The 20,794-nt window shown below is 37.8% G+C and overlaps 1 protein-coding gene across 5 annotated transcripts in view; it reads right to left on the bottom strand.

Moving 5' to 3' along the window:
- Positions 1–401: 401 nt before the first annotated feature.
- RMDN1 (regulator of microtubule dynamics 1) overlaps positions 402–20,794 on the bottom strand; it is a 36,455-nt gene continuing 16,062 nt past the window's right edge. For 2 of the 5 annotated variants that reach the window (XM_015474532.3, XM_025001517.2), the window contains 9 exons: positions 19,498–19,615; positions 18,665–18,761; positions 16,094–16,253; positions 14,032–14,121; positions 10,027–10,082; positions 8,189–8,276; positions 6,875–6,905; positions 3,724–3,857; positions 402–3,149 (listed from right to left, as the gene is read on the bottom strand). In XM_015474532.3, the coding sequence (XP_015330018.1) occupies positions 3,099–3,149; positions 3,724–3,857; positions 6,875–6,905; positions 8,189–8,276; positions 10,027–10,082; positions 14,032–14,121; positions 16,094–16,253; positions 18,665–18,761; positions 19,498–19,612 (822 nt within the window). In that variant the 5' untranslated portion in view covers positions 19,613–19,615 and the 3' untranslated portion in view covers positions 402–3,098. Of the gene's footprint in view, positions 3,150–3,723; positions 3,858–6,874; positions 6,906–8,188; positions 8,277–10,026; positions 10,083–14,031; positions 14,122–16,093; positions 16,254–18,664; positions 18,762–19,497; positions 19,616–20,794 lie in introns of those variants that run through there. The other 3 variants (NM_001037600.2, XM_010812202.4, XM_059893202.1) reach the window with 3 other exon arrangements.

The raw sequence follows: 20,794 nt of genomic DNA, 5'->3' as shown, positions 1-20,794 counted from the left end.
GAGGCAGTGTGAGACCTGGGAGGTCAGACTCCTGGGAAGTCAAAAGAGGCTGAAAAAGCACACAATCAGAATCTCAGGAAGGTGCCACTTCTTGGAGAAGGGGGAGCTATTCCTTTGTAAAGGGGCGGGGGAAGAAACACAGCAGCTCTATAAAAGACCCGGCAACCACACTCCTGGACGTTTATCCCAGAGATGAAAAGCATGCTGATAAAAGTCATACCTTATGTTCACAGACGCCAAAGTTGGGAAACCACCCAAATGCCGCAAGGTGGCTAGTTTAAATAAACTGGTACGCCCATTCAGTGAAATATAATCAACAATAAAAAGGAACTGTTGACTAAATTTAGATGGATCTCAAATGAGTTATGCCAAATGAAAAAAGCCAATCTCAAACGATCACATTCTGTATGATTCATTTATATACTGTTTTTGAAATGCCAAGATTATAGAGGACTACAGAGAATTATTTGCAGTTGTCAGGATTAGGGATGGTGGCAGGCAATGTGTGTGACCGTAAGGGACGGCACTAAGAGTTTTTGTGATGGAACACTTCTATGTTTTCATCATGGCAGTTACAGAAATTTACATGTGACACAACTGCATACATGACACTGTGAGATGACTTAAAAGTGGTAAAACCTGAATACTGTCTGTGGACTGTACAGTCTCCTGGCTTTGATACTGTACTGCCGTTAACTGTTACCATTGAGGCACAATGGGGGGAGGATCCGCAGGACCTTTCTGAGTAGTACGTTTTGGCAACTTCTTACAAATCTATTGCAAAGGGAAACAATTTTAAACAGCTCTACATAATATCAAAGACAGATCCTCCCCTCCATAAAAGGCTTTGTGACTAAAAGAAATCTTATTTTTACAAAACTATTTCATTTTGTAAATTACTAAGGATGTTACTGAACTAATCCAAACTGCTTACCTCCCATTTGATAAAGTGGCATTGCTGGTTATTAAATACATACAAAAAAGTCATACCTCCAAAAAATGACATTCAAAGTCACTCTAAAGAGAAAACTGAAATTTCAGGAAACGAAATTTCAGATGAAAATGCTAAACAGGAAAAAAAAAAAACAAAAACACAGTAAAATCCTTAAACACTAAGTACTAGTCTGAATTATATCTAAATAATAATTGCAGACGAGAAAAATCCAAATTAGAAATTCAGAACTGGACCAAAAAACATGAAGATGTGAAATGCCTACTAACTTAAATCAGGGGGAAAAAAAAAAAACACTGAAGAAAAAGAAACATCTCAAAAGTGAACACAAGCAGTAGCTATCAGAGAAAGTGATAAATATAAACGTCAAAGAAGATCTAATATACATATAAGATGAACAGTGTTTCTCTAAAGGTGGTCAATAAGGCCATTCTGGAAGGAGGGACGGTTTGAAAGACAACTGGACTGGCCTTTTTAAAAACTCAACGCTGTGAGAGAAAGATGGGTTACTGTTCTAGATTTTAAAAAACTAAGGTGGAAAATTAAATGCAATGTATGATCTTTGAATCTTGGTTTCTAGAAGTATAAGACATTTTGGGACATTTAAGGATATTTGAATATGGCTGGATATTAAAGAATTGCTGTTAACTTTCTAGTTGTAATATGAATTTGTGTTTAGAAGGATGTCTTTATTCTGAGACAATGAATGCTGAAATATTTAGGGATGAAATATGTTGTCTACTATTTCAAAAGTTTACAGATACTTGTAAATATATGAATATTTACACCTAAGTAAAATATAGCAAAAGATTAGCAACTGTTGAATCAGAGATGGGTATAAATAGTCCAATACTTTGAGTGTTTGCTTCTGTTTGAAAATACACATGATAACCACAAAGAGTACATACGCACACTGTATGTTTTCCCTTTGAGAAAACTCCACCTAGACATACACTCAGATGTCTCTAAGTGACATTCAAGACACCACTTCTCACAGAACTTAGGGTCTGCACTGGTGGCACCCCAGGGATCACTGTCCTATTTAAACACCGTCGTTTCCATTTCTCCTTGAGTTCCACGTTCCTTTCACCCATTAGGGAATAGACTTTGGGCTCACCAACCTAGATAGCATATTCAAAAGCAGAGACATTACTTTGCCAACAAAGGTCCGTCTAGTCAAGGCTATGGTTTTTCCAGTGGTCACGTATGGATGTGAGAGCTGGACTGTGAAGAAGGCTGAGCACCGAAGAATTGATGCTTTTGAACTGTGGTGTTGGAGAAGACTCCTGAGAGTCCCTTGGACTGCAAGGAGATCCAACCAGTCCATTCTGAAGGAGATCAGCCCTGGGATTTCTTTGGAAGGAATGATGCTGAAGCTGAAACTCCAGTACTTTGGCCACCTCATGCGAAGAGCTGACTCATTGGAAAAGACTCCGATGCTGGGAGGGATTGGGGGCAGGAGGAGAAAGGGACGCCAGAGGATGAGATGGCTGGATGGCATCACTGACTCGATGGACGTGAGTCTGGGTGAATTCTCGGAGTTGGTGATGGACAGGGAGGCCTGGCGTGCTGCGATTCATGGGGTCACAAAGAGTCGGACACGACTGAGCGACTGAACTGAACTGAGTGACAAAATCAATCCACTTTTAAGACTACCTCACGTTTTAAAAAAGAAACCACTCCATTTTCAGTCCTCTCCTGACAGCTCTTCCCTTATGCAGGCTGGCTCCAAGACACATCAATTAACTGCTGAGCTCCTGTCACTGTTGCTTCTCTGCAAGGGCTCAGCTTTTCAGTCCAACTTGAAAATGCACCCCTCCTAAGCCAGCGCTTCTGCACTGTAGCTTTCCTTTCTTGATCCCCATCCTGACATGCTGCCATCCCCCTTGGCAATCTCACGCCCTGCTGTATCGCTGGCAGCTTGGGTGCAGTCATCTCTGCCTCTCAGCCATAGAGACGTCTCTACCACTCTTGTGGGAACCATTTCTTTTGCCTTGTTATTTGTGAAGAAATCTAGAGTTTTGTATATCTGTTAAATGGTCACAACGTTAAAAGAACAGTCATAGAACAGTTATAGTTAATGTATTTATTATCTTTAAAATCTGATGAAAAGGCAATGCTCCTTAGGTACTTCACTGAAAAATTCTCAGTTCTTGTCACTGAAACCTCTAAGTAGCTGAGCAGCTTCTGTCTGTATCTAAAATGGAAGAATGCATATTATAAATAAACAATACAGCACAGAGATCAACTTGTGAAACAAGTTTATAAAGTAGTTTTCTAAGAGTTTCAAAAAAAACCAGACTAGTACACAAAGAATAAAATTCCTTAGAGAACTCAAGAGATGAGACGCTTGGAGAATTCTTTCACATTAGCACACATTCCTTGCCTTTTATGTTTTAGAAATCTTACCTGATCTGTTATATATAGATATGTCAAACAGGAACAATTCTATATTGTAGTGAGAAATTCATACATGTTTGTTGGTAGTAACTAAATATTTGCTATGTGTGTGTATTCAGTCGTGTCCAGCTCTTTGCAACCCTATGGACCGTAGCCCGCTAGGCTCCTCTGTCCGTGGGATTTTCCAGGCAAGAATACTGCAGTGGGTTGCCATTTCCTTCTCCAAAAACATTTGCTATATACATTTGAAATAAGCACTATTATTTAATAATATGCATTTAGACAATGACATTTTTAAAGCAGTTCTTGATTCCCCTTTCCTTCACGTGCCTCAGTGGAAACCTGTTTGCCTTGTTCTGGAGATGCTGTACCTGTTTATCCTCCTCTGTGTGCGCTGGGTAGTCCTTGGCCTTTGTTAGCCAGAAAGCAGCGAGCTTTTTGTTGTGCAGCTTCAAATATGTCTTTCCTAGAAGGAGCAAGTTTTTGCTGTAGAAGTTTGGATCCACTGTACGTAAGAAAGAAAAAGGATTTACATTTTATCTCCAGTGAAACAGTATTGCTCTTATTTTGCAAGGCTTAAATTTTCTGGTCTAAATGCCAATACAGTAGGTCCCCTCCATTTGAACAAGACCCATTCTGAGAGTGCACACATTCGTACGTCTGGTTGGTTCCTAAGTCCAAGAAAGTTAGCCTAGGCCAACTAATACAATGGGCTATGTAGTATTGTAGTGGAATACTTTTCACAAATAATACATAAAAAACTTTACAGTACAACAGCTGGCATCCAGGGGCTGGCACTGAGCGGACAGACAGAGTTACTTTGTGGAGGAGGAGGAGGGGAGATGGCAGAGCTGAAGGGTCGTCAGTCGGCACAGGAGATACCAGCTACAGCCCTGCTGCTCTCACACCTGCTCCCGGACCTCCTGGGCGTGAAATGAAGACCCTGCACCTCCACAGCACTGCCCAGCACACGGAAGCCCACACTCCTGTAGGGGACGCGCACGCTGACAGTGTACACCAGATACGTGAACTAACGTAACTATCTCTTCAGGTTCCCAACTTGAAAGTTTGTATGTAAGGGACTTACTGTAATATACTAGGCTAATGAGGATTCTATTTCGCTCAACTATTCCTATCAAAAAATTTTGAGATAATTACTATTTTTTGAGTGTCTACTTTGTGCTGGCCATTTATATTACACATATTTCTTATTTTCACAGCAATTTTATAAAACTGGTACTCCATTTAATAGATGAAAACCTGAGGGGTCCTGATAGACAATAAGCCCCACCTCTTTTGTTCCCTGGATCCTAAGTGCCTAGAACAGTGCCTCGAACTGTGCTCAGTATGTACTTGGTGCCTGAGTAAATGAAGTCATGATGAGTGTGTGTGTGTGTGTGTGTGTGTGTGTGTGTGTGTGTGTGTGTACACAGATTTGATCAGCCTTTACTGAATGTGGGCTATGTTTGGTGGTGGTGCCCAGTTGTTGTCTGACTCTTTGTGACCCCAGGGACTGTAGCCCACCAGGCTTCTCTGTCCACGGATTCTCCAGGCAAGAATACTAGAGTGGGTTGCCATTTCCTTCTCCAGGGGATCCTCCTGACCCAGGGATCGAACCCCTGTCTCCTGCATTCCAGGCAGATTCTTTACTGCTGAGCCACCAGGGAAGCCTGTGGGCTGTGTTTAAGCACAGATAAAGTCTCTGCTCTTTTGGAATTTGTAATGAAAAGCAGTGACAAGCATTAGCACATATGAATGTAACATAAGAATAAAGAGACTGCTTTGACAGGAGTACAAATTTTAAAGTTCTATGGGAAACCGAAAAAAGCAGCTAAGAGGTTACACACGGGCTGACTTGGGGGCTGAGCAGAATTTTAACATCTAAGTGGAGAATATGTTTGGCTGAAGCAAAAATGTGAACAAAAAGCCTATGAAGGAAAGCATGGGACTGTCTTACTGCATTAATTTATAGTTTCCTCCTATCAACCTGGGACCCTTCTATTTTTAAAGTATAATTTTTCCTGGATATGATTTATGATTAACTACATTTGTTTCTTAACCCAAACTTGTTTTAGTTCTTTAATCTGAAGATGTTTGTAAGATGCCATGCTGATGTGCGTAAGGCTTCCTCAGAGTTAAGCAGACTCCGTCATTCTGCCCCCGCTTACGCCGCCCTTTGGCAAGTCTGCCCAGTGTTCTGTGCTAAGCGACGAGGGTGCCATGTACGAAGAAGACAGTCACATCTTCCCTGAATTTCATTTCATACAGGGAAATAGTCACACTGTGGACTGCTAAGGGCCATGAAGGGGGAAATAAAGGGTACTAAAAGCATGGGAAGAGCTTCTAAACCAAACATCAGCCATAAGCAAAGGCCCCCGAGAGGAGGTGACCGTACAGTGAAGCCTGGAGGATGATGGAATTACCAAGGGTCATTTGGCTCCATAAAAGTATGACCATGTTCTTCTCAGCAACCCAAATGCTTAAGTCTCTTAAGGTGCTTTTTTAACTTTGTAGTTATACTTCTAAGTTTGAGAAAAATGCATTCCCACATCATACCCATGATAATGTAAAACTACCATCATGAGAGGATGTCAATGGAAAGTCATTAACAGTGTCAGAATTAACACATAACAGTTAACATTCAGACAAAATTCTTTAGAAGAAATGTGTTTCAAAAATGCTTGGCTATTATGAAAGCATTTGAACAAGTCCATATGAGTAGGCTCTCAAATTTAGTAAATTGTTTTAATTTTCTTCTGATTAAGTTTTATAGACATATTGGCAATGGTGTTTTTTTTTGGGGGGTGGGAGTATTTGGACCTTAGGCTTCTGTCTCTGACGTCTCTAGTTTCTGCCGTTAGAAAGGATAAACGTAAGCTAATGTTTTCTAGGCTGGCTGTTTCTTCAAAGTAAGGGTAACATAAAACTCTTCACCACAAAAGGCTATCTGCAACAGAACAAAGACTGACCTGGTTTAAAGCAGAGAGTTCTCATTTAAATGCCATCTGAAATTTGCTAAGACAGTTGATCTTTAAAAAGTGTCTTTTGGTAACTCTGTGAGGTGACAGGTGTTGACTGGACTTGCTTTTGTGATCATGATGTGTTTCATGATGTCTGTGAATATCAAGTCATGCTGTACACATGAAGCTAATACAGTGTTATATGTCAATTATACTTTGGTGTTAAAAAATAAAAATTTTAAATGAAGATAAATACATGCTTCTGATTTGCTGTGCAATCTTAAAGAGTTAATCCGTCAAAGCCTCCTCTCAAAAAGGAAGGTTGAATTACATCAAATGAAGGACTGTTAGAACTGCAGCTCTAAATTCACTAGTAGTCTATTTCTTTCTCAGATCTTTACTAAATAAGGACTTCTAAAAATTGTTTGAGGACTTCCCTCGTGGTACACTGGACGGGAATGCAGGGGACACGCATTCTACCCCTGGTCTGGGAAGACCCCACAAGAAAAATTACTATTACATGTCTGACATTCATACAGTTATATGAAATAAAAAAGGTTACCTTGCTCTGCCCTGTGAAAGTAGCCTAGGGCCTGTCAAATACACAAAAATTGTATTTTCAATACATTGAAAAGGATTAAAACAGAGTACTGAAAAAGCATTTTTTCAAAAGATCTATTCCTACATTAAATATAGGAAGTAAATCAAACCATCCTAAAATAATGATCCCCTTAAATAACAGTCAGTTCATCAACAATGAGAGTTAATATAGCAAAATTGAACATAACACTATTAAATCATCAGAATACAGATTACATACATTTCTAGTAATAACTTGATTGTTACTCAGAACTCGGACTGAAACCAGCATCACATGAAGAGAGGAAAGATCATTATCATGTACAACTCAGATTATTCTGACATTTTTCTTCTTCAATCAGAACAGTGGCTTTATGAATAAAAACTAGATAAAATTAAAAGGTGTGTTTACAGCGATACACAGGTTGGGCCAATGTATCTCTAAGAGTCCTTTGTAACAGAAATCCCTACATAAGATGTTCATGTCCACCTGCAAGTCCCTGCTAATTCCTTTTTGTCCCACTTAAACTTGTTTCCATAGTACATCAACTGACACTTAATCTTTTAGATACATAACTAATTTGTTGGAGTAGGGATGATTCTGTCTTTTTTGTGAGAATGCATTCTTTTTAATAAAAACAAATATTTCACAACTCTACCTCAAATTCTACACTATAGCTTCACAGAAAACACTGTGATCAAGTATTAGGAAATGTTTTTCAACCGTCTCCTTCCTTACCCTGAAAATTTTGTGATAAGTAAACCCAAAATATGTGCCCTGAAATCCCTTTCAGGTTTTACTTTTAACAGGAAAAGCAAAGACCTTAGAAATGAGACTATAAGGCTTTCAAACCTGCTTTTACAAAATGCTCTAAGTACTATCTATCAATACAAACATGCTCTAATTCCCAGACGGCTGTTATCTTACAGAATGTGTGCCATCTGGGCCACCAGGGAAGCCTAGAATGTGTCCTTAAAATATACTGAGAAGCAATTGCGTATTTCCTGCTCTACTTTATAATTTTCATATGTTACAGATTTCAAAAAGAAAATGAAGGTAGCTTTCAGCCACGGGGTTCTTTAGGGGCAATATACCAGAATGATCAGCCATTCACCTAAAGGGGAAACAAACACTCACCATCACGGATCATAAGCATTAGGCCTCTGTGATAAGAGCCGCACGGGGCCATCAGAACGTGCTGGCGGCCCTCACTGCTCAGAGCTCCGGATGAGTGGACACCGCAGAGCGGCCCAGCGGTTAAGAAACCAGAATAACCAACAAAGGACCTCACACTACCTCCTCATAGGTGGAGCCAGGCGGAGTTGCAAACAGCACTTTAGCGATCCTTCTTTGATACCACGGCATTTCAGCAACTGTGTAACACCTACAGGGAAAGAAAATGACACATGTATTCAAATTGCACCTCCTTTTTTTCTCTTAAAGAGAACTAAGCATATTAACATATATAAAGGGGATCTTCTCCTACTGTATATTTAAACAGCTTATACTTCTCATAATACCCAGTAGGTTAATATTTATACTGAGTTATTTAGAGAATGACTGATATTGCTCCATTGATCACGGTGTATTTTGTGACTAGGTGTAAACAGTAAGCAATATTTATAATAGTAATGATACTACAGTGTATCATTCACCACTGAGTACTCACTTTGTACAAAGTGCTGAGCTGAGTGATTATCTCATCTACTCCTTACAATAATAAAATGAGATAGAATCATTACCCCTATTTTTTTTACATAAAAACTAACTCAGAGAAGTTTTTAAAAAAACAAGAAAAATAACAAAACATGGTATACTTAAATGACAAGAACAACCAACAAGTTTACAAATGTGAAAGGGAGAGGCAGTAATGAACATCGATAGTAGAGGAGGCCCTTGCTGCTTATCCATCTTAAACACAGCAGTGTGTGCCTGTCCATCCCACACTCCCTAAATTCTCCTTCCCCACTCACCTTCCGCCCCCACTAGCAGCCCTAAGCTAGTTCCACAACACAGGGAGCTCTGCTCAGTGTCACGTGGCAGCCTGGATGGGAGGGGGTTCGAGGGAGAAGGGACACATGGATATGTACGGCCGAGGCCCTGGCTGTCCACCTGAAACCATCACAGCATCGCTAACCAGCTATACTCCAGTACAAAATAAAAAGGTTAATAAAAAAAGTAACAGCAAAACTCTCGACAACTTTCTGAAATAAGGAGGAAAAAAGTGTTCGATCTTTGATTAGGGTCTGAAGTCCTTGAGAAAGAAACTAGTTCATTCATATTTGGTCACCAGCATCTGAATTACTATCCCTCAATCATCATTAATTCTCACTCAGTATGTGTTTTGTTAAAACATGTCCTTTATCCAGTATTTACTTCTCTTTAAAGAGAGTTTGATACGGGACTTTGCACCCCTCATGCTGCTGCTGCTGCTAAGTCGCTTCAGTCGTGTCCAACTCTGTGCGACCCCATAGACGGCAGCCCACCAGACTCCTCTGTCCCTGGGATTCTCCAGGCAAGACCACTGGAGTGGGTTGCCATTTCCCTCTCCAATTGCACCCCTCATGGAAGACAATAAATACTCAGCTCTGTAGACCACACATAAAGAAAATGGTGGTAAACCTAAGACTCTCAAACCAGTAAGCATTTAACACACTGGTGTATGCTCATACCAGCAAAATAAGGATGTGCTTTGAAGAGAGATTACATAAAAATGGAAAGATACTAAAATTCCTCAGATGAATCACACTGTATTTGACATACTTTGAAGATACAAAGACCCTCTGAGGCCATCCTATTTTTATATAGTTAGCTTAATCCAACTCCATTTAGTCTGGTAAATGAGAATAATCTTTCCCAAAAAAGGGAATGTAAAGTCTAATGAAAAGTTTCAATGCCTGTTTAGTCTTAGTACCTATTTCTAAATAATCTGAACAACAATATTTAACAAAATCACAATCAAATTTAATATTTTCTAAATACTAAACACTAAATAACCACTACAACTGTAAGTTAATCTAATGGATTAAACACTCTTGACTCCCAAATATTTGAAACATTTTACTTTTTTATATACTACAAAATAAGATGATAATAAGTACCACTGAAATATTTATTTCAAGAAATTTTCTTACCAAATACCCATAAGGTGAATTGAAGTAGCGTCTTTAGGGTTCAGTTCAATTGCTTTCTAACAAGAAATGAGAAAATAAATCATATTTGTTTTCTAAACACCAATAAGTACGTTACCATATTTGCTGACAAAACCCATGATTTAAAAAAAAATGCAACCAAGAATTTCATTTTTCTAAGATAATCAACACCAATTTTCTTCCTTTTGACTCTTTAAATTTATTTCAGCACACTATTAATTACTTAGATTACTATTTTATAAGAATCAGAAACTGATAGCAGGATATAGCAAGAGGAAAGAAAACAAAATCTGTGAATGAATCGAATTTGAAAACAGTGATAATATATCACTCTCAGTTATATCTTCAAGATTAAAGGAAAACAAAATAATAGTTCTTTGTGGCAAGTCCTATATGACTGTTAAGTAAAATTATTCTTTGTTAGAAAAACAAAATACATAATTTTAGAAAGTCTCTTCCTATGTGCAAATTTGGTTTAACTTCCCCATCTATATTTAACAAAGGGAGAATAAATACTACTTATTCACAGAATTCATTAATAGAATAATTATGTACAATATAAAATATACTGATAGTCTCCCTAGTTTCTATTTACTATGTGCAGGTCCTATATGAATTAATGTAAAGCATAAACTACAGAACTACAACAACAACTTTAAAAAAATTACTCCTCAATTTTTCATTATTTTGTTGAAAACCACTAAGGAAATCTCACAGATTAATGTTAATCCTATTAAATATATATATTAAAAAAAAAAACAAACCCTTTTTAAGACTTCCTAGCTTACACTTTTCTATAAAAACACATTTTCACTTTCAGTTGATAATGTGTGAAATACACATTTTTAAGTACCTGTACTAGTTACTACAGTGACTCTGAAGTCAGACCAAATAGGGTTCAAATCACAGCTCAGTGACCTCTAACTTTTTGACCTTAGCAAGTTCTATATTCTTTCCAAGCCTGAGTTTGCTCTTGTACAAAATCAGGAAAGCAGTACACTTAACTTATAAGGTTGTGGTAAAAATTAAATGAGCAAGTTAACAGAAGGTGCTTAACACAGTAATATTTTCTATCATCAGAGTCATCATTATTTTTACTTTTTTGTAAGTCTCATAATGTTAGTAATGAGAGAGAGAATAGCTAAATAAGGCTAATCACCTATGACTTGGCGGAAATCTCGTTACCAATAATATGGGTAGGAATCACCACTGACCTAATTTTGACTTTTCTATAAATAAAGTGATGTGCTTTACACAGAAGAATATATTTTAAAGTATATACAGCTCATATTCTAAGCAGGCTTTCCAAATCAGAGTTCCACCAGAAAATTAAGCCCTACAAAATATTATACAAGTTACTATATTTTCCATTCTGCCAAGAATGGTACAGAGCTAGTCCATTTTGATGCAAAGGAAAGAAGTTAATTCACCATATACAACTGATGCCTTGGGATATTACAGTTTAATTTACTTTTGGGATGTATTCAGAGGGGCTATACTTAAGCAAATCTTTTCTTTTATAATCCTTTCTGTCATAAGTTTAAGTTTCTTCAAAAACAATACCGAGATAGTAATTCCTTATAGTTTTAGATGTAATAATGGAATGTGAAATAGAAATAGTTTAAATGATCTTTTAAGTATATAAACACTAAACACTGTCATTTAAAAAATATAGTTAATATACACACTTAAAAACTTAGAAACATTGCTTATTTTTAAATAATCTATAGTCTTCACAGTTTCTTTGAAGTGTATGTTAATTTATTATATGCAGTGTTTCATTATTCACTTGGAAGTTATCAGGTATTTCTACATCCCAAGGCACAAAATAATCTAAGTGATTTATCTAATGCATCTGAGATTCTATTTCACTGAATCTCTAAGATAACATAAAAGGTATGACATCATCATTTTATGTACCACTAAGAAAAAAGCACTGCTGATTATATATAATGCAATCTGATTTCAAAGGTCTTAAAATGTGAAAAATCTATATTACTAAATCAAAATATGTATGTATGTATATCAACGTATATGTGTGTGTGTGTGTGTATGTATACATGTATATATATACTATTGATGCCCAAATTAGAAGCTAAGTCTTCTGACTCCTAGTCCAGTGCTCTTTCCTGCTAGTCATTACAATAATTAGGAATTGAATCAGTAATGATAAATATGTTTGTTTTCATCACTTTCTCTTAATTTGTATTTTTGAGATGGTCTATAATATCAAAAGATAAATACACTGGGTTTTTAGCTGCAGTTTTTTTGTTGCTTGTTTTTGGACAATAGAATAATGTGTAAGTACAACATGAAACATACAAATTCCTGGAGAGTTTCTGGCACCTAAGGAAGAGCTTACTATAATAAGTAAATGAACTTTGGGGGAAATATTAAAACACAGAGATCATACTCATATATAGTACTATTACCTTTGCAAGTGGTATGTTGCGGGGAGCAAGCTCCGCCCCTGGCAAAGGTCATGAGGAAGGAGGCTTGGCATACGCAAAGGCGGGATCAAGCCTCAGGAGTCTCCCTGGAAATTCTCGAGCAATCTACCCCCAAAACCAGAGTCTGCCTACTTTCTGCTTTGTGCTTTCACCTACACCTCTGACTTTACGGGAGGCTGTCCCCCACTACCTCTCTCTGAAAAAAGAGTTAGCTTACAGCTCCAGTTAATAATTCCTGGGTGTGACAGTGTTTCAACCTACAAACTCCCTTGGAAGTCCTCTAGCCTGCCTGAATAGGTTTTTCCGGCCACATGTGATTGCTCAGAGCCTCCAAACTGTGAGAGGCATGAGATGTTCTAAACTGTCTAAATACAGATTCCTTTGAGCAGTCAAAAGATTGATTAGAAATTGTATTGGTGAAGGGATTTTCACTTGTTGGGCCAATATTTGCTGCTAAGTCTCCATATCCCTTACCTGCTGTGTGCCTGGCAGTGTATTGATTAATATAATTGGTGTAAATAGTAGCTTTAATGTTTGTAACCTGGGACCCTTGAGTTAATTCTTTTTCTTGTTATAGCCCACCACACCTTTGCTTTGTAGGAATGCAACTTTATCTAATGCTTTTTGGAGGCTGGCGCCTGACTTTAGCCTCCGGGCCAGAAGATGATGCAAATCACCTAAACTTTTGCATATGATAAGTTTGCAGGAAGAAAGCCTGGCTTACAGCATGACTCTACCCCTTCCCCCATTATCCTCTATGCATAACTTAAGGTATAAAAACTACTTTGGAAAATAAAGTGCAGGCCTTGTTCACCGAAACTTGGTCTCATCATGTCGTTCTTTCTCTTACCTTCTGGCTGAATTATTCAGCCTCTTTTCTCCACTGAATTTCCTCACTGAGCTATCCTTATTCTATTACTCTTTATATCCTTAATTAATGTTTAATTAAGCAGTTATTTCCTGATGCTCGCGGATGCCGTCCCCGCTTCGAATTCCCTGGATCCACCGGGGCTGGACCCCGGCAGTATGTCAATTATATTAGACCGCTGGATGAGACCATACCTCCTGGCACGCAGGACTTTGTATAACCCCCTCTCACGTTCTCTGGTCTTGGCCAAATGACTTGTTTAGGCCGACAGGTTATTACTAAGTGTGATGCAAACATGCTTGATAAAAGTCTGCACAGTGGAACTTTTCCCCTGGCACGCTCACTCTTGGAAGCAGTGACTATGCGACACAGAAGCGTGGGCTACAGCACTAAATGATGAGAAGAAAAGTAGGGAGAAATGCCACACGCGAGAGGGCATCTCGTCCATTCCTGTCCGAGCTGAGGTCCAGGTGAAGGGAGCCCTTTAAATGACCTCAGCCACAACGAGCAGAATGGAGGCACGACTGTGCACGGTTAGTCCACAGAATTTTGAGAAATAATTTGTCACTGTTTTAGGCCACTGAGCTTTAGGTGGTTTGCTATCCAGCAAGAAATAAGTGAAACAGAAGTCTACTCAGAAAACTATTGACTCTTCAAGTCCATCGGTACCTCAAAATGCTCCTTGATAATGTAGGCATTTGCAATTTTAGCCTTGATTCCTTCATAATCTCCAACATCACCAATACAGATTGCATACCACTAAAAACAGAAGAAACAAAGGTATAAGAGCACTAATATTCCATAATATCCCATTCAATACCAGGCTGCAACTCCTCAGTAGTTATTCTCACTTAACAAAAGCTGAGCACAAAACCTGTATTAAATATACTAGAAAATACAAAGAAAAAGTAGACATAGCCCGTATAAGTTAGGACATGTTTATAGAGAACTATAATATAAGACAGAGGTCAGTGTATCTCTAAGAAAGTTACCAACACAATGGGGATATAATGATTCATATTTATGATATGAATATAAATTTATAAAAATGTGCAATTTAACATTATCGTTTTATTTTCTCAACCTATTTTCTGGGCACTGTTTCTTATTTCACAGCCACGTTACTATAGTAATAACGGCCATATCTATCAATCGTGACTTTGTCTTCACGCCCATAGCTGGACAACAAACCCAAACTGAGATAATCTGAGCTTCTTCCCTGAGAACTGAAACCAAATATCCAAGCTTCATAAACCTAGGTGCTGGCGAAAGTCAGACTCAGGACAAGAAATGTAAATCGAAACCACAATGAGGTTTATCACCTCACACCAGTCAGAATGGCCATTGTCAAAAAGTCTACAAACAATAAATGCTGGAGAGGGTGTGGAGAAAAGGGAACGCTCTTGCACTGTTGGTGGGAATGTAAATTGATACAGCCACTATGGAGAACAGCATGGAGCTTTCTTGAAAACTAGGAATAAAACGACTATGACCCAGCAATCCCACTACTGGGCATATATACCCTGAGGAAACCATAACTGAAAAAGACACATGTATCCCAATGTTCACAGTAGCACTATTTACAACAGCTAGGACATGGAAGCAACCCAGATGTCCATCGACAGAAGAAGGGATAAATATATGGTACATATATACAACGGAATATTACTCAACCATAAAAAGAATAAATTTGAGTCAGTTCTAGTGAGGTGGATGAACCTGAAACCTATTATACAGAGTGCAGTAAGTCCAAAAGAGAAAAGCAAATATAGTATATTAACCCATATATACAGACTCTAGAAAATTGGTATTGATGAACCTATTTGCAGGCAAGGAATGGAGATGTGGATGTGGAGACTGGACTTATGGACACAGAGGGGGAAGTGGGACGAACAGAGAAAGCAGCATCAACACATACACACTACCACGTGTAAAACAACTTGACCGGAATGACACGCATGACGCATGCGCAACAGCAGCTGAATAAATACGCCTTCCCTGTGCAAAAAGAACATGTACAAATATGGACATATTCCAGGCCATAAACAAGTCATAACAAATTTAAAGGGTCTGTATGTTTTATTCTTAATATAAACAAGAAAACAGTGGTGGTGGGGATCAGGCCAGATGGAACCATCCCCTAAAGGGAGCATTTGCAAATGCGTAAAGACAGAATTCGGCTGTCACAATGACTTGGGGGCTTCCCTGGGGACAGTCTAATATGGTAAAGTAAGGTCCTAATCCAAAATATCAATAGTGTCCCTTGGCCTCCCCACCATGTCCATTGAAAAGATTATTCTAAACCAGTCAGGAAATCTAGAAGCTAGTGGAGTCACATGTAAAAAGTTACACTAGGTATCTGCTGTCCAGCTGCTATACTCCTATCTCCACATGAGACAGACATAAAATGTGAGGAAAATGAGAAAACATTAGTCCCGTGTTTTTACAACTAGAACTAGAGAGAGAGGTAACTGATGGAACTAATGCTTCAGTTTAAAAATAAGCCTTCACAAAGTAATTTATCGAGCACACTAATGAATCTAGAACAGATGTTCAAGAACACAAAGAAAAATACTACTTCTTTTTGAAAAAAAGTTTATAAAAATAAATTTCTTCCCTACTTCTTTAAAAGAGAGCGATTTCGTTCCTATGTAAGTTACATATAACAGATAAGTACAGACCAAAATCCGTTTCAATACACGGTAACAGTCTCATTACTTAAGCACCTCACCTTATGGGCTGCACAACTGGATTCGTTTTTCTCTAGTGCCCTTTTCGCATACTCTAGGGCTTCATATACCAAGAACTTTTTCTCCTCTTCCGAGGTTCCACTAAGCTGAGCTACATCACGTGATGCCCGTGCCAAACGCCACAGTAACTCTGCATCTTCACTGATGTGAAATAAATATAAAACAACAACCATTTTAGCTCACACTTTCATGGTTAAAGGTCATATCACTAATGAATACATACAGTCTTTCAGGTCAGTGAGGACATAGCAAGCAACACAATATCAAAATCCATAATTCATAATGTTAAATTTATTATTTTCTATCACACAAATCTATATGTGCTAAAATTTCCTCCAAAATATCCAATATTATATACAAACATTAAGTTACCTGTAATATCTAAAATACTAATTTCCTTAGAAAATATCTTTATATTTGAATTCTCTAAACAATTTCCCTACAAAATTCAACATATAACTTGACATTTGAGTTCGGTGGCACTGTGCTTCAGACAACTCACTAACTGCTTCAGACAGGACTATAAAATATATTAATTTAAAGACAAGGTTATGCACTATAAAACAAAATGCTGTATCCATAGCTCCAAATATAGTACCTGGCATACAAAAATATATATGATAAATACCTGTTAATGAATGATGATTAAATATAATGTAATCTCAAAATAAATCTTATCTTTGAATATGTCACCCATACCATGATGCATGGAATATTTAAAGCAAGGGCTCTGGACTCCTTGAAGAACTGCCGTTTAAATAAAATTATATAAGATAGAAATGTCTAATAAATAAAACAAATTGTGCATGCATGCTCAGTTGCTCAGTCATGTCCAACTCTTTGCAACCCCCATGAACTACAGTCCACCAGGCTCCTCTGTCCATGAAATTTTCCAGACAAGAACACTGGAGTGGGTTGCCATTTCCTCCTCCAGGGGATCTTCCCGACCCAGGGATCGAACCCACGTCTCTTGTGTCTCCTTTATAGCAGATGGATGTTTTACCACTGTGCCACCTGGGAAGCCATTTTAATAAAAATTCCTTTTATTAAATGTTTCTCTTTCAACCTACTAAGTTATACTTTAAAACAAAAATAGTATTCGATGGGGAACACGTGTATACCTGTGGCAGATTCATGTTGATATATGGCAAAACCAATGCAATATTGTAAAGTTAAAAAATAAAATAAAATAAATAAATATTACTTAAAAAAAAAAATTGAGTGAAACTAAAGGTAGGGACTTCCCCGGTGGCCCAGGGGTTAAGAATCCACCTGCCAATGCAGGGCACATGGATTTGATCAGTGGTTCAGGAAGATCCCACATGCTGTGGAGCAGTGAAGCGCATACACCTGGAGGCCGTGCTCCTCAGCAGGAGGAGCCACCACAGAGAGCAGCCTGCGCACGGTGGCCCCGCTCTCAGCAACCAGAGGCAGCCCACGTGCAGCAGTGAAGGCCCAGCTCAGCCCGAGACAGTTAAATACGTAAATCAAAGTAAAATCTAAATAAAATATCATTAAAAAGAGAAACGGAGGGTAAGTAGCAATAGCATATCTATAATCCAGTGAATATAGAATAGCCTCCTGACAGCCTCCCTGGTGGCTCGGTGGTAAAGAACCACCTGCGATGCAGCAGACCTGGGTTCCACCCCTGGGTCAGGAAGACCCCCTGGAGGAGGGAATGGCAACCCGTTCCAGCGTTCCTATCTGGAGAATCCCATGGACAGAGGAGCCTGGCAGGCTATAGTCCATGGGATCAGCAAGAGTTGGACACAACTGAGCCAGAGAACAACAGCCACCTTATAGCTTATGTTGCTATTACTGAAGTGACTATAAAATGCCAAGTCAACCACCTCAAGTTACTGAGGGGACGAAGGAGAAGAGAAGTTGGATCCTACAGATATTTAGGAAGTGAAATTGATGGGTCTTCTGGGGAAAACTGGTTTGGGAAAATCTAAGAAAGTCGGTTGAAAATGGCTCAATATTTTTAGTTCAGTAGATGAGGCAGATCAATGACCTGGAAATGCCATTTAGCCTGATTTGACTTATTTTATTGGGCTGAATCTCCTCTTTCCATCTCCATTCTCCCCCACAAAATGAGTACACATTAATGTGCTGGACTAAGCATGCATGCTAATATTAAAAATAGGAAAGGGATTATTCAAAGGTGACAAAAAAATCCTAGTTCATTCAAATCCTACAGCAGTAAGAAATTAACTCAGAAGAAATGAAAAATATATGACATAGATAAAGACAATAAACGTCTATTTAATGACTACCTTGTATTCAAAGCAAAGTAACAAAAAGAAAAAATGTCAACATTACCTAGAATGAGTAAGTAGAACCACCTTTTCTAAATCAATGAAATATATGTAGCACTTTTGAGTCACTTAACATAAGAAAAAAAAATACTATAAATTAAACTCTAAGAAATATTACTTTGAAGTAAAAACTTTTAAAAACTATAAAAATTCCAAGCACCAAGAATATGTTAATTATTAAATAACAGAAAATTTCAGTCAACAGCAAACCTAGGCCTATGATACATCACCCACCTTTCCTTGTACTGGGTTAGCAACTGGTAAAGTTTTTCTGTTTCTCCACTTTCATATAAGTAGTCTGCTTGTTCAAGGACTTCTTCAATTTCGAAGACTATAAAAGAAAAAAGGCAAAATAAAGTAAGTCTTCCCAAGCCAGTTGGCAATAATTCTAAGACACATGAACACTTTTACATAGAAGCAAAAGAAATCAGATACAGAAATCACCTATAAAGAAAGATCAGAAATTCTGAACAATCAAAATGTGAAGTGTAGTAGAAATAAGTATGAAGCTATTACACATAATACTTAATATTCACTTACTTAATGAATATGAATATTCATGTTACTTAATATTCATTTATTAAAACCTTCAAAAATAAAAAATTAGAAAACTTACTCTAGTACTAACTAAATATGACACAGTTTTAAAAATGAAAAAAGTAATTCCCTGTGAGGAATTTATGATACCCTTACCTACCACACAGAGCCTTTGTTATTGCTGCTGCTGTGGTGCGCTCAGTCATGTCCCACTCTAAGACCCCAGGGACTGCAGCCCGTCAGGCTCTGCTGTCCACGGGATTCTCCAGGCAAGAATACTGGAGTGGGTTGCCATTTTCTTCTCCAGGGGATCGTCCCAACTCCGGGACAGAACCTGGGTCTCCTGCATTGCAGGATTCTTCATCTGAGCCACCAGGGAATATATATATATAATATATATATATATATATATTATATATATATATATACACACATACACATCAGACTGACATTCAAACATAGTAAGTTATTAACAAAATATAACAAATACAAATAACTCTAAGTGTTCTCGATATTTAGCTTAGGCTTACCTTTGGCTGCAGCATGAACCAGAACAGCCTGGGAAATGACTTGATAAGTTTCAAAACCCAAATAAGACAGGGCAGAAAATAAAAGACTTCTTTTGAAAGTTCCTGAGTTTCCCATCGCCTATGGAAAGAATTATGATCAGGGTTGTGAAACAGAAAATTTGAAGAAACTGCTACCACAAGCAAAGAGTACATCAATTTTTTCCCCACCCTCAAAGCAATCAATCCTAAGAGTATTACAAGTGCAAAATTTACTTTGACAAAAATAGTTTTACTTTGACAAAATTTTTACTTTGTCAAATTCTTCTGTAAAACTATTTCACATAGCTACTTTATTGAGAGAGCACATCATGTTAAGGAAAGACTCTTAGCAGCTAATGATGGTAGCTTGATGTAACAATCTCAGTTATCCTGGTAAATGCTAGATTGGAAGATCTACATTCTGTTTGAAGAAGCATGGATATTATAATTTCTTGAAACAAATAAAAGACACCAGTATATAATCAGTATCAACCTTAAGAACAGACAAGATGAAGAATATCAAACACGGCAATTATATATAAATAACATATATGGCTTTAAATAAAGCTATCTTCAAAAGTGACCCATGAAGTTTTAAAATAAACAATGAATAAAATAAAAAGCATATCCAAACAGATTTAGAAATTCATTGTCATAAACATGGGCAGAATTCTCAAGACCAATGGCAAAGGAATATATGGATATCACTACAGAAACTCTTCTCTTTTCCCATGACGCTTTTCCTTTCACATAGCATCTATTTTTTCCAGTCAATTTATTACCATCTATATAAAAACAAGCTAACCTACCTTTGTAAGCTGTAACTGTTCCCTTCTTAAAAACAAAACAAAAAGCTTCCTTTTGACTTCACATCTCCCTTCAATCTCATTTTTCAAATTCTCTTTTCAGCAAAACTCTTTTAAAAAGTTGTCTGGAGCTCTGTCTCTATTTCCTCTCTTCCCATTCTCTCTTGAACTCATACAAATCACACTTCTATACCCACAACTCCACTGACAGTATTCTAGTTAAGGCAAGCAAGGATGCTATTTCCTAGAAAATTCTCATCTTACTTGATCTATCAAAAGCATTTGACAGCTGTTCACTCCTTCCTTTAAAAAAAAAAATAAATGAATATTTAATACAAGAAATTTTTTAAATGTTGCCTTATTGAGAAATTGGACTTCTCTGGTGGCTCAGATGGTAAAGCATTGTAGTGGGAGACCCGGGTTCAGTCCCTGGGTGGGGAAGATCTCCTGGAGAAGGAAATGGCAACCGACTC

Source organism: Bos taurus, chromosome 14 (assembly GCF_002263795.3).
Source record: "Bos taurus isolate L1 Dominette 01449 registration number 42190680 breed Hereford chromosome 14, ARS-UCD2.0, whole genome shotgun sequence".
NCBI lineage: Eukaryota > Metazoa > Chordata > Mammalia > Artiodactyla > Bovidae > Bos > Bos taurus.
Note: the sequence above shows the minus strand (reverse complement) of the source record. Positions and strands in the feature narration are given on the sequence as shown.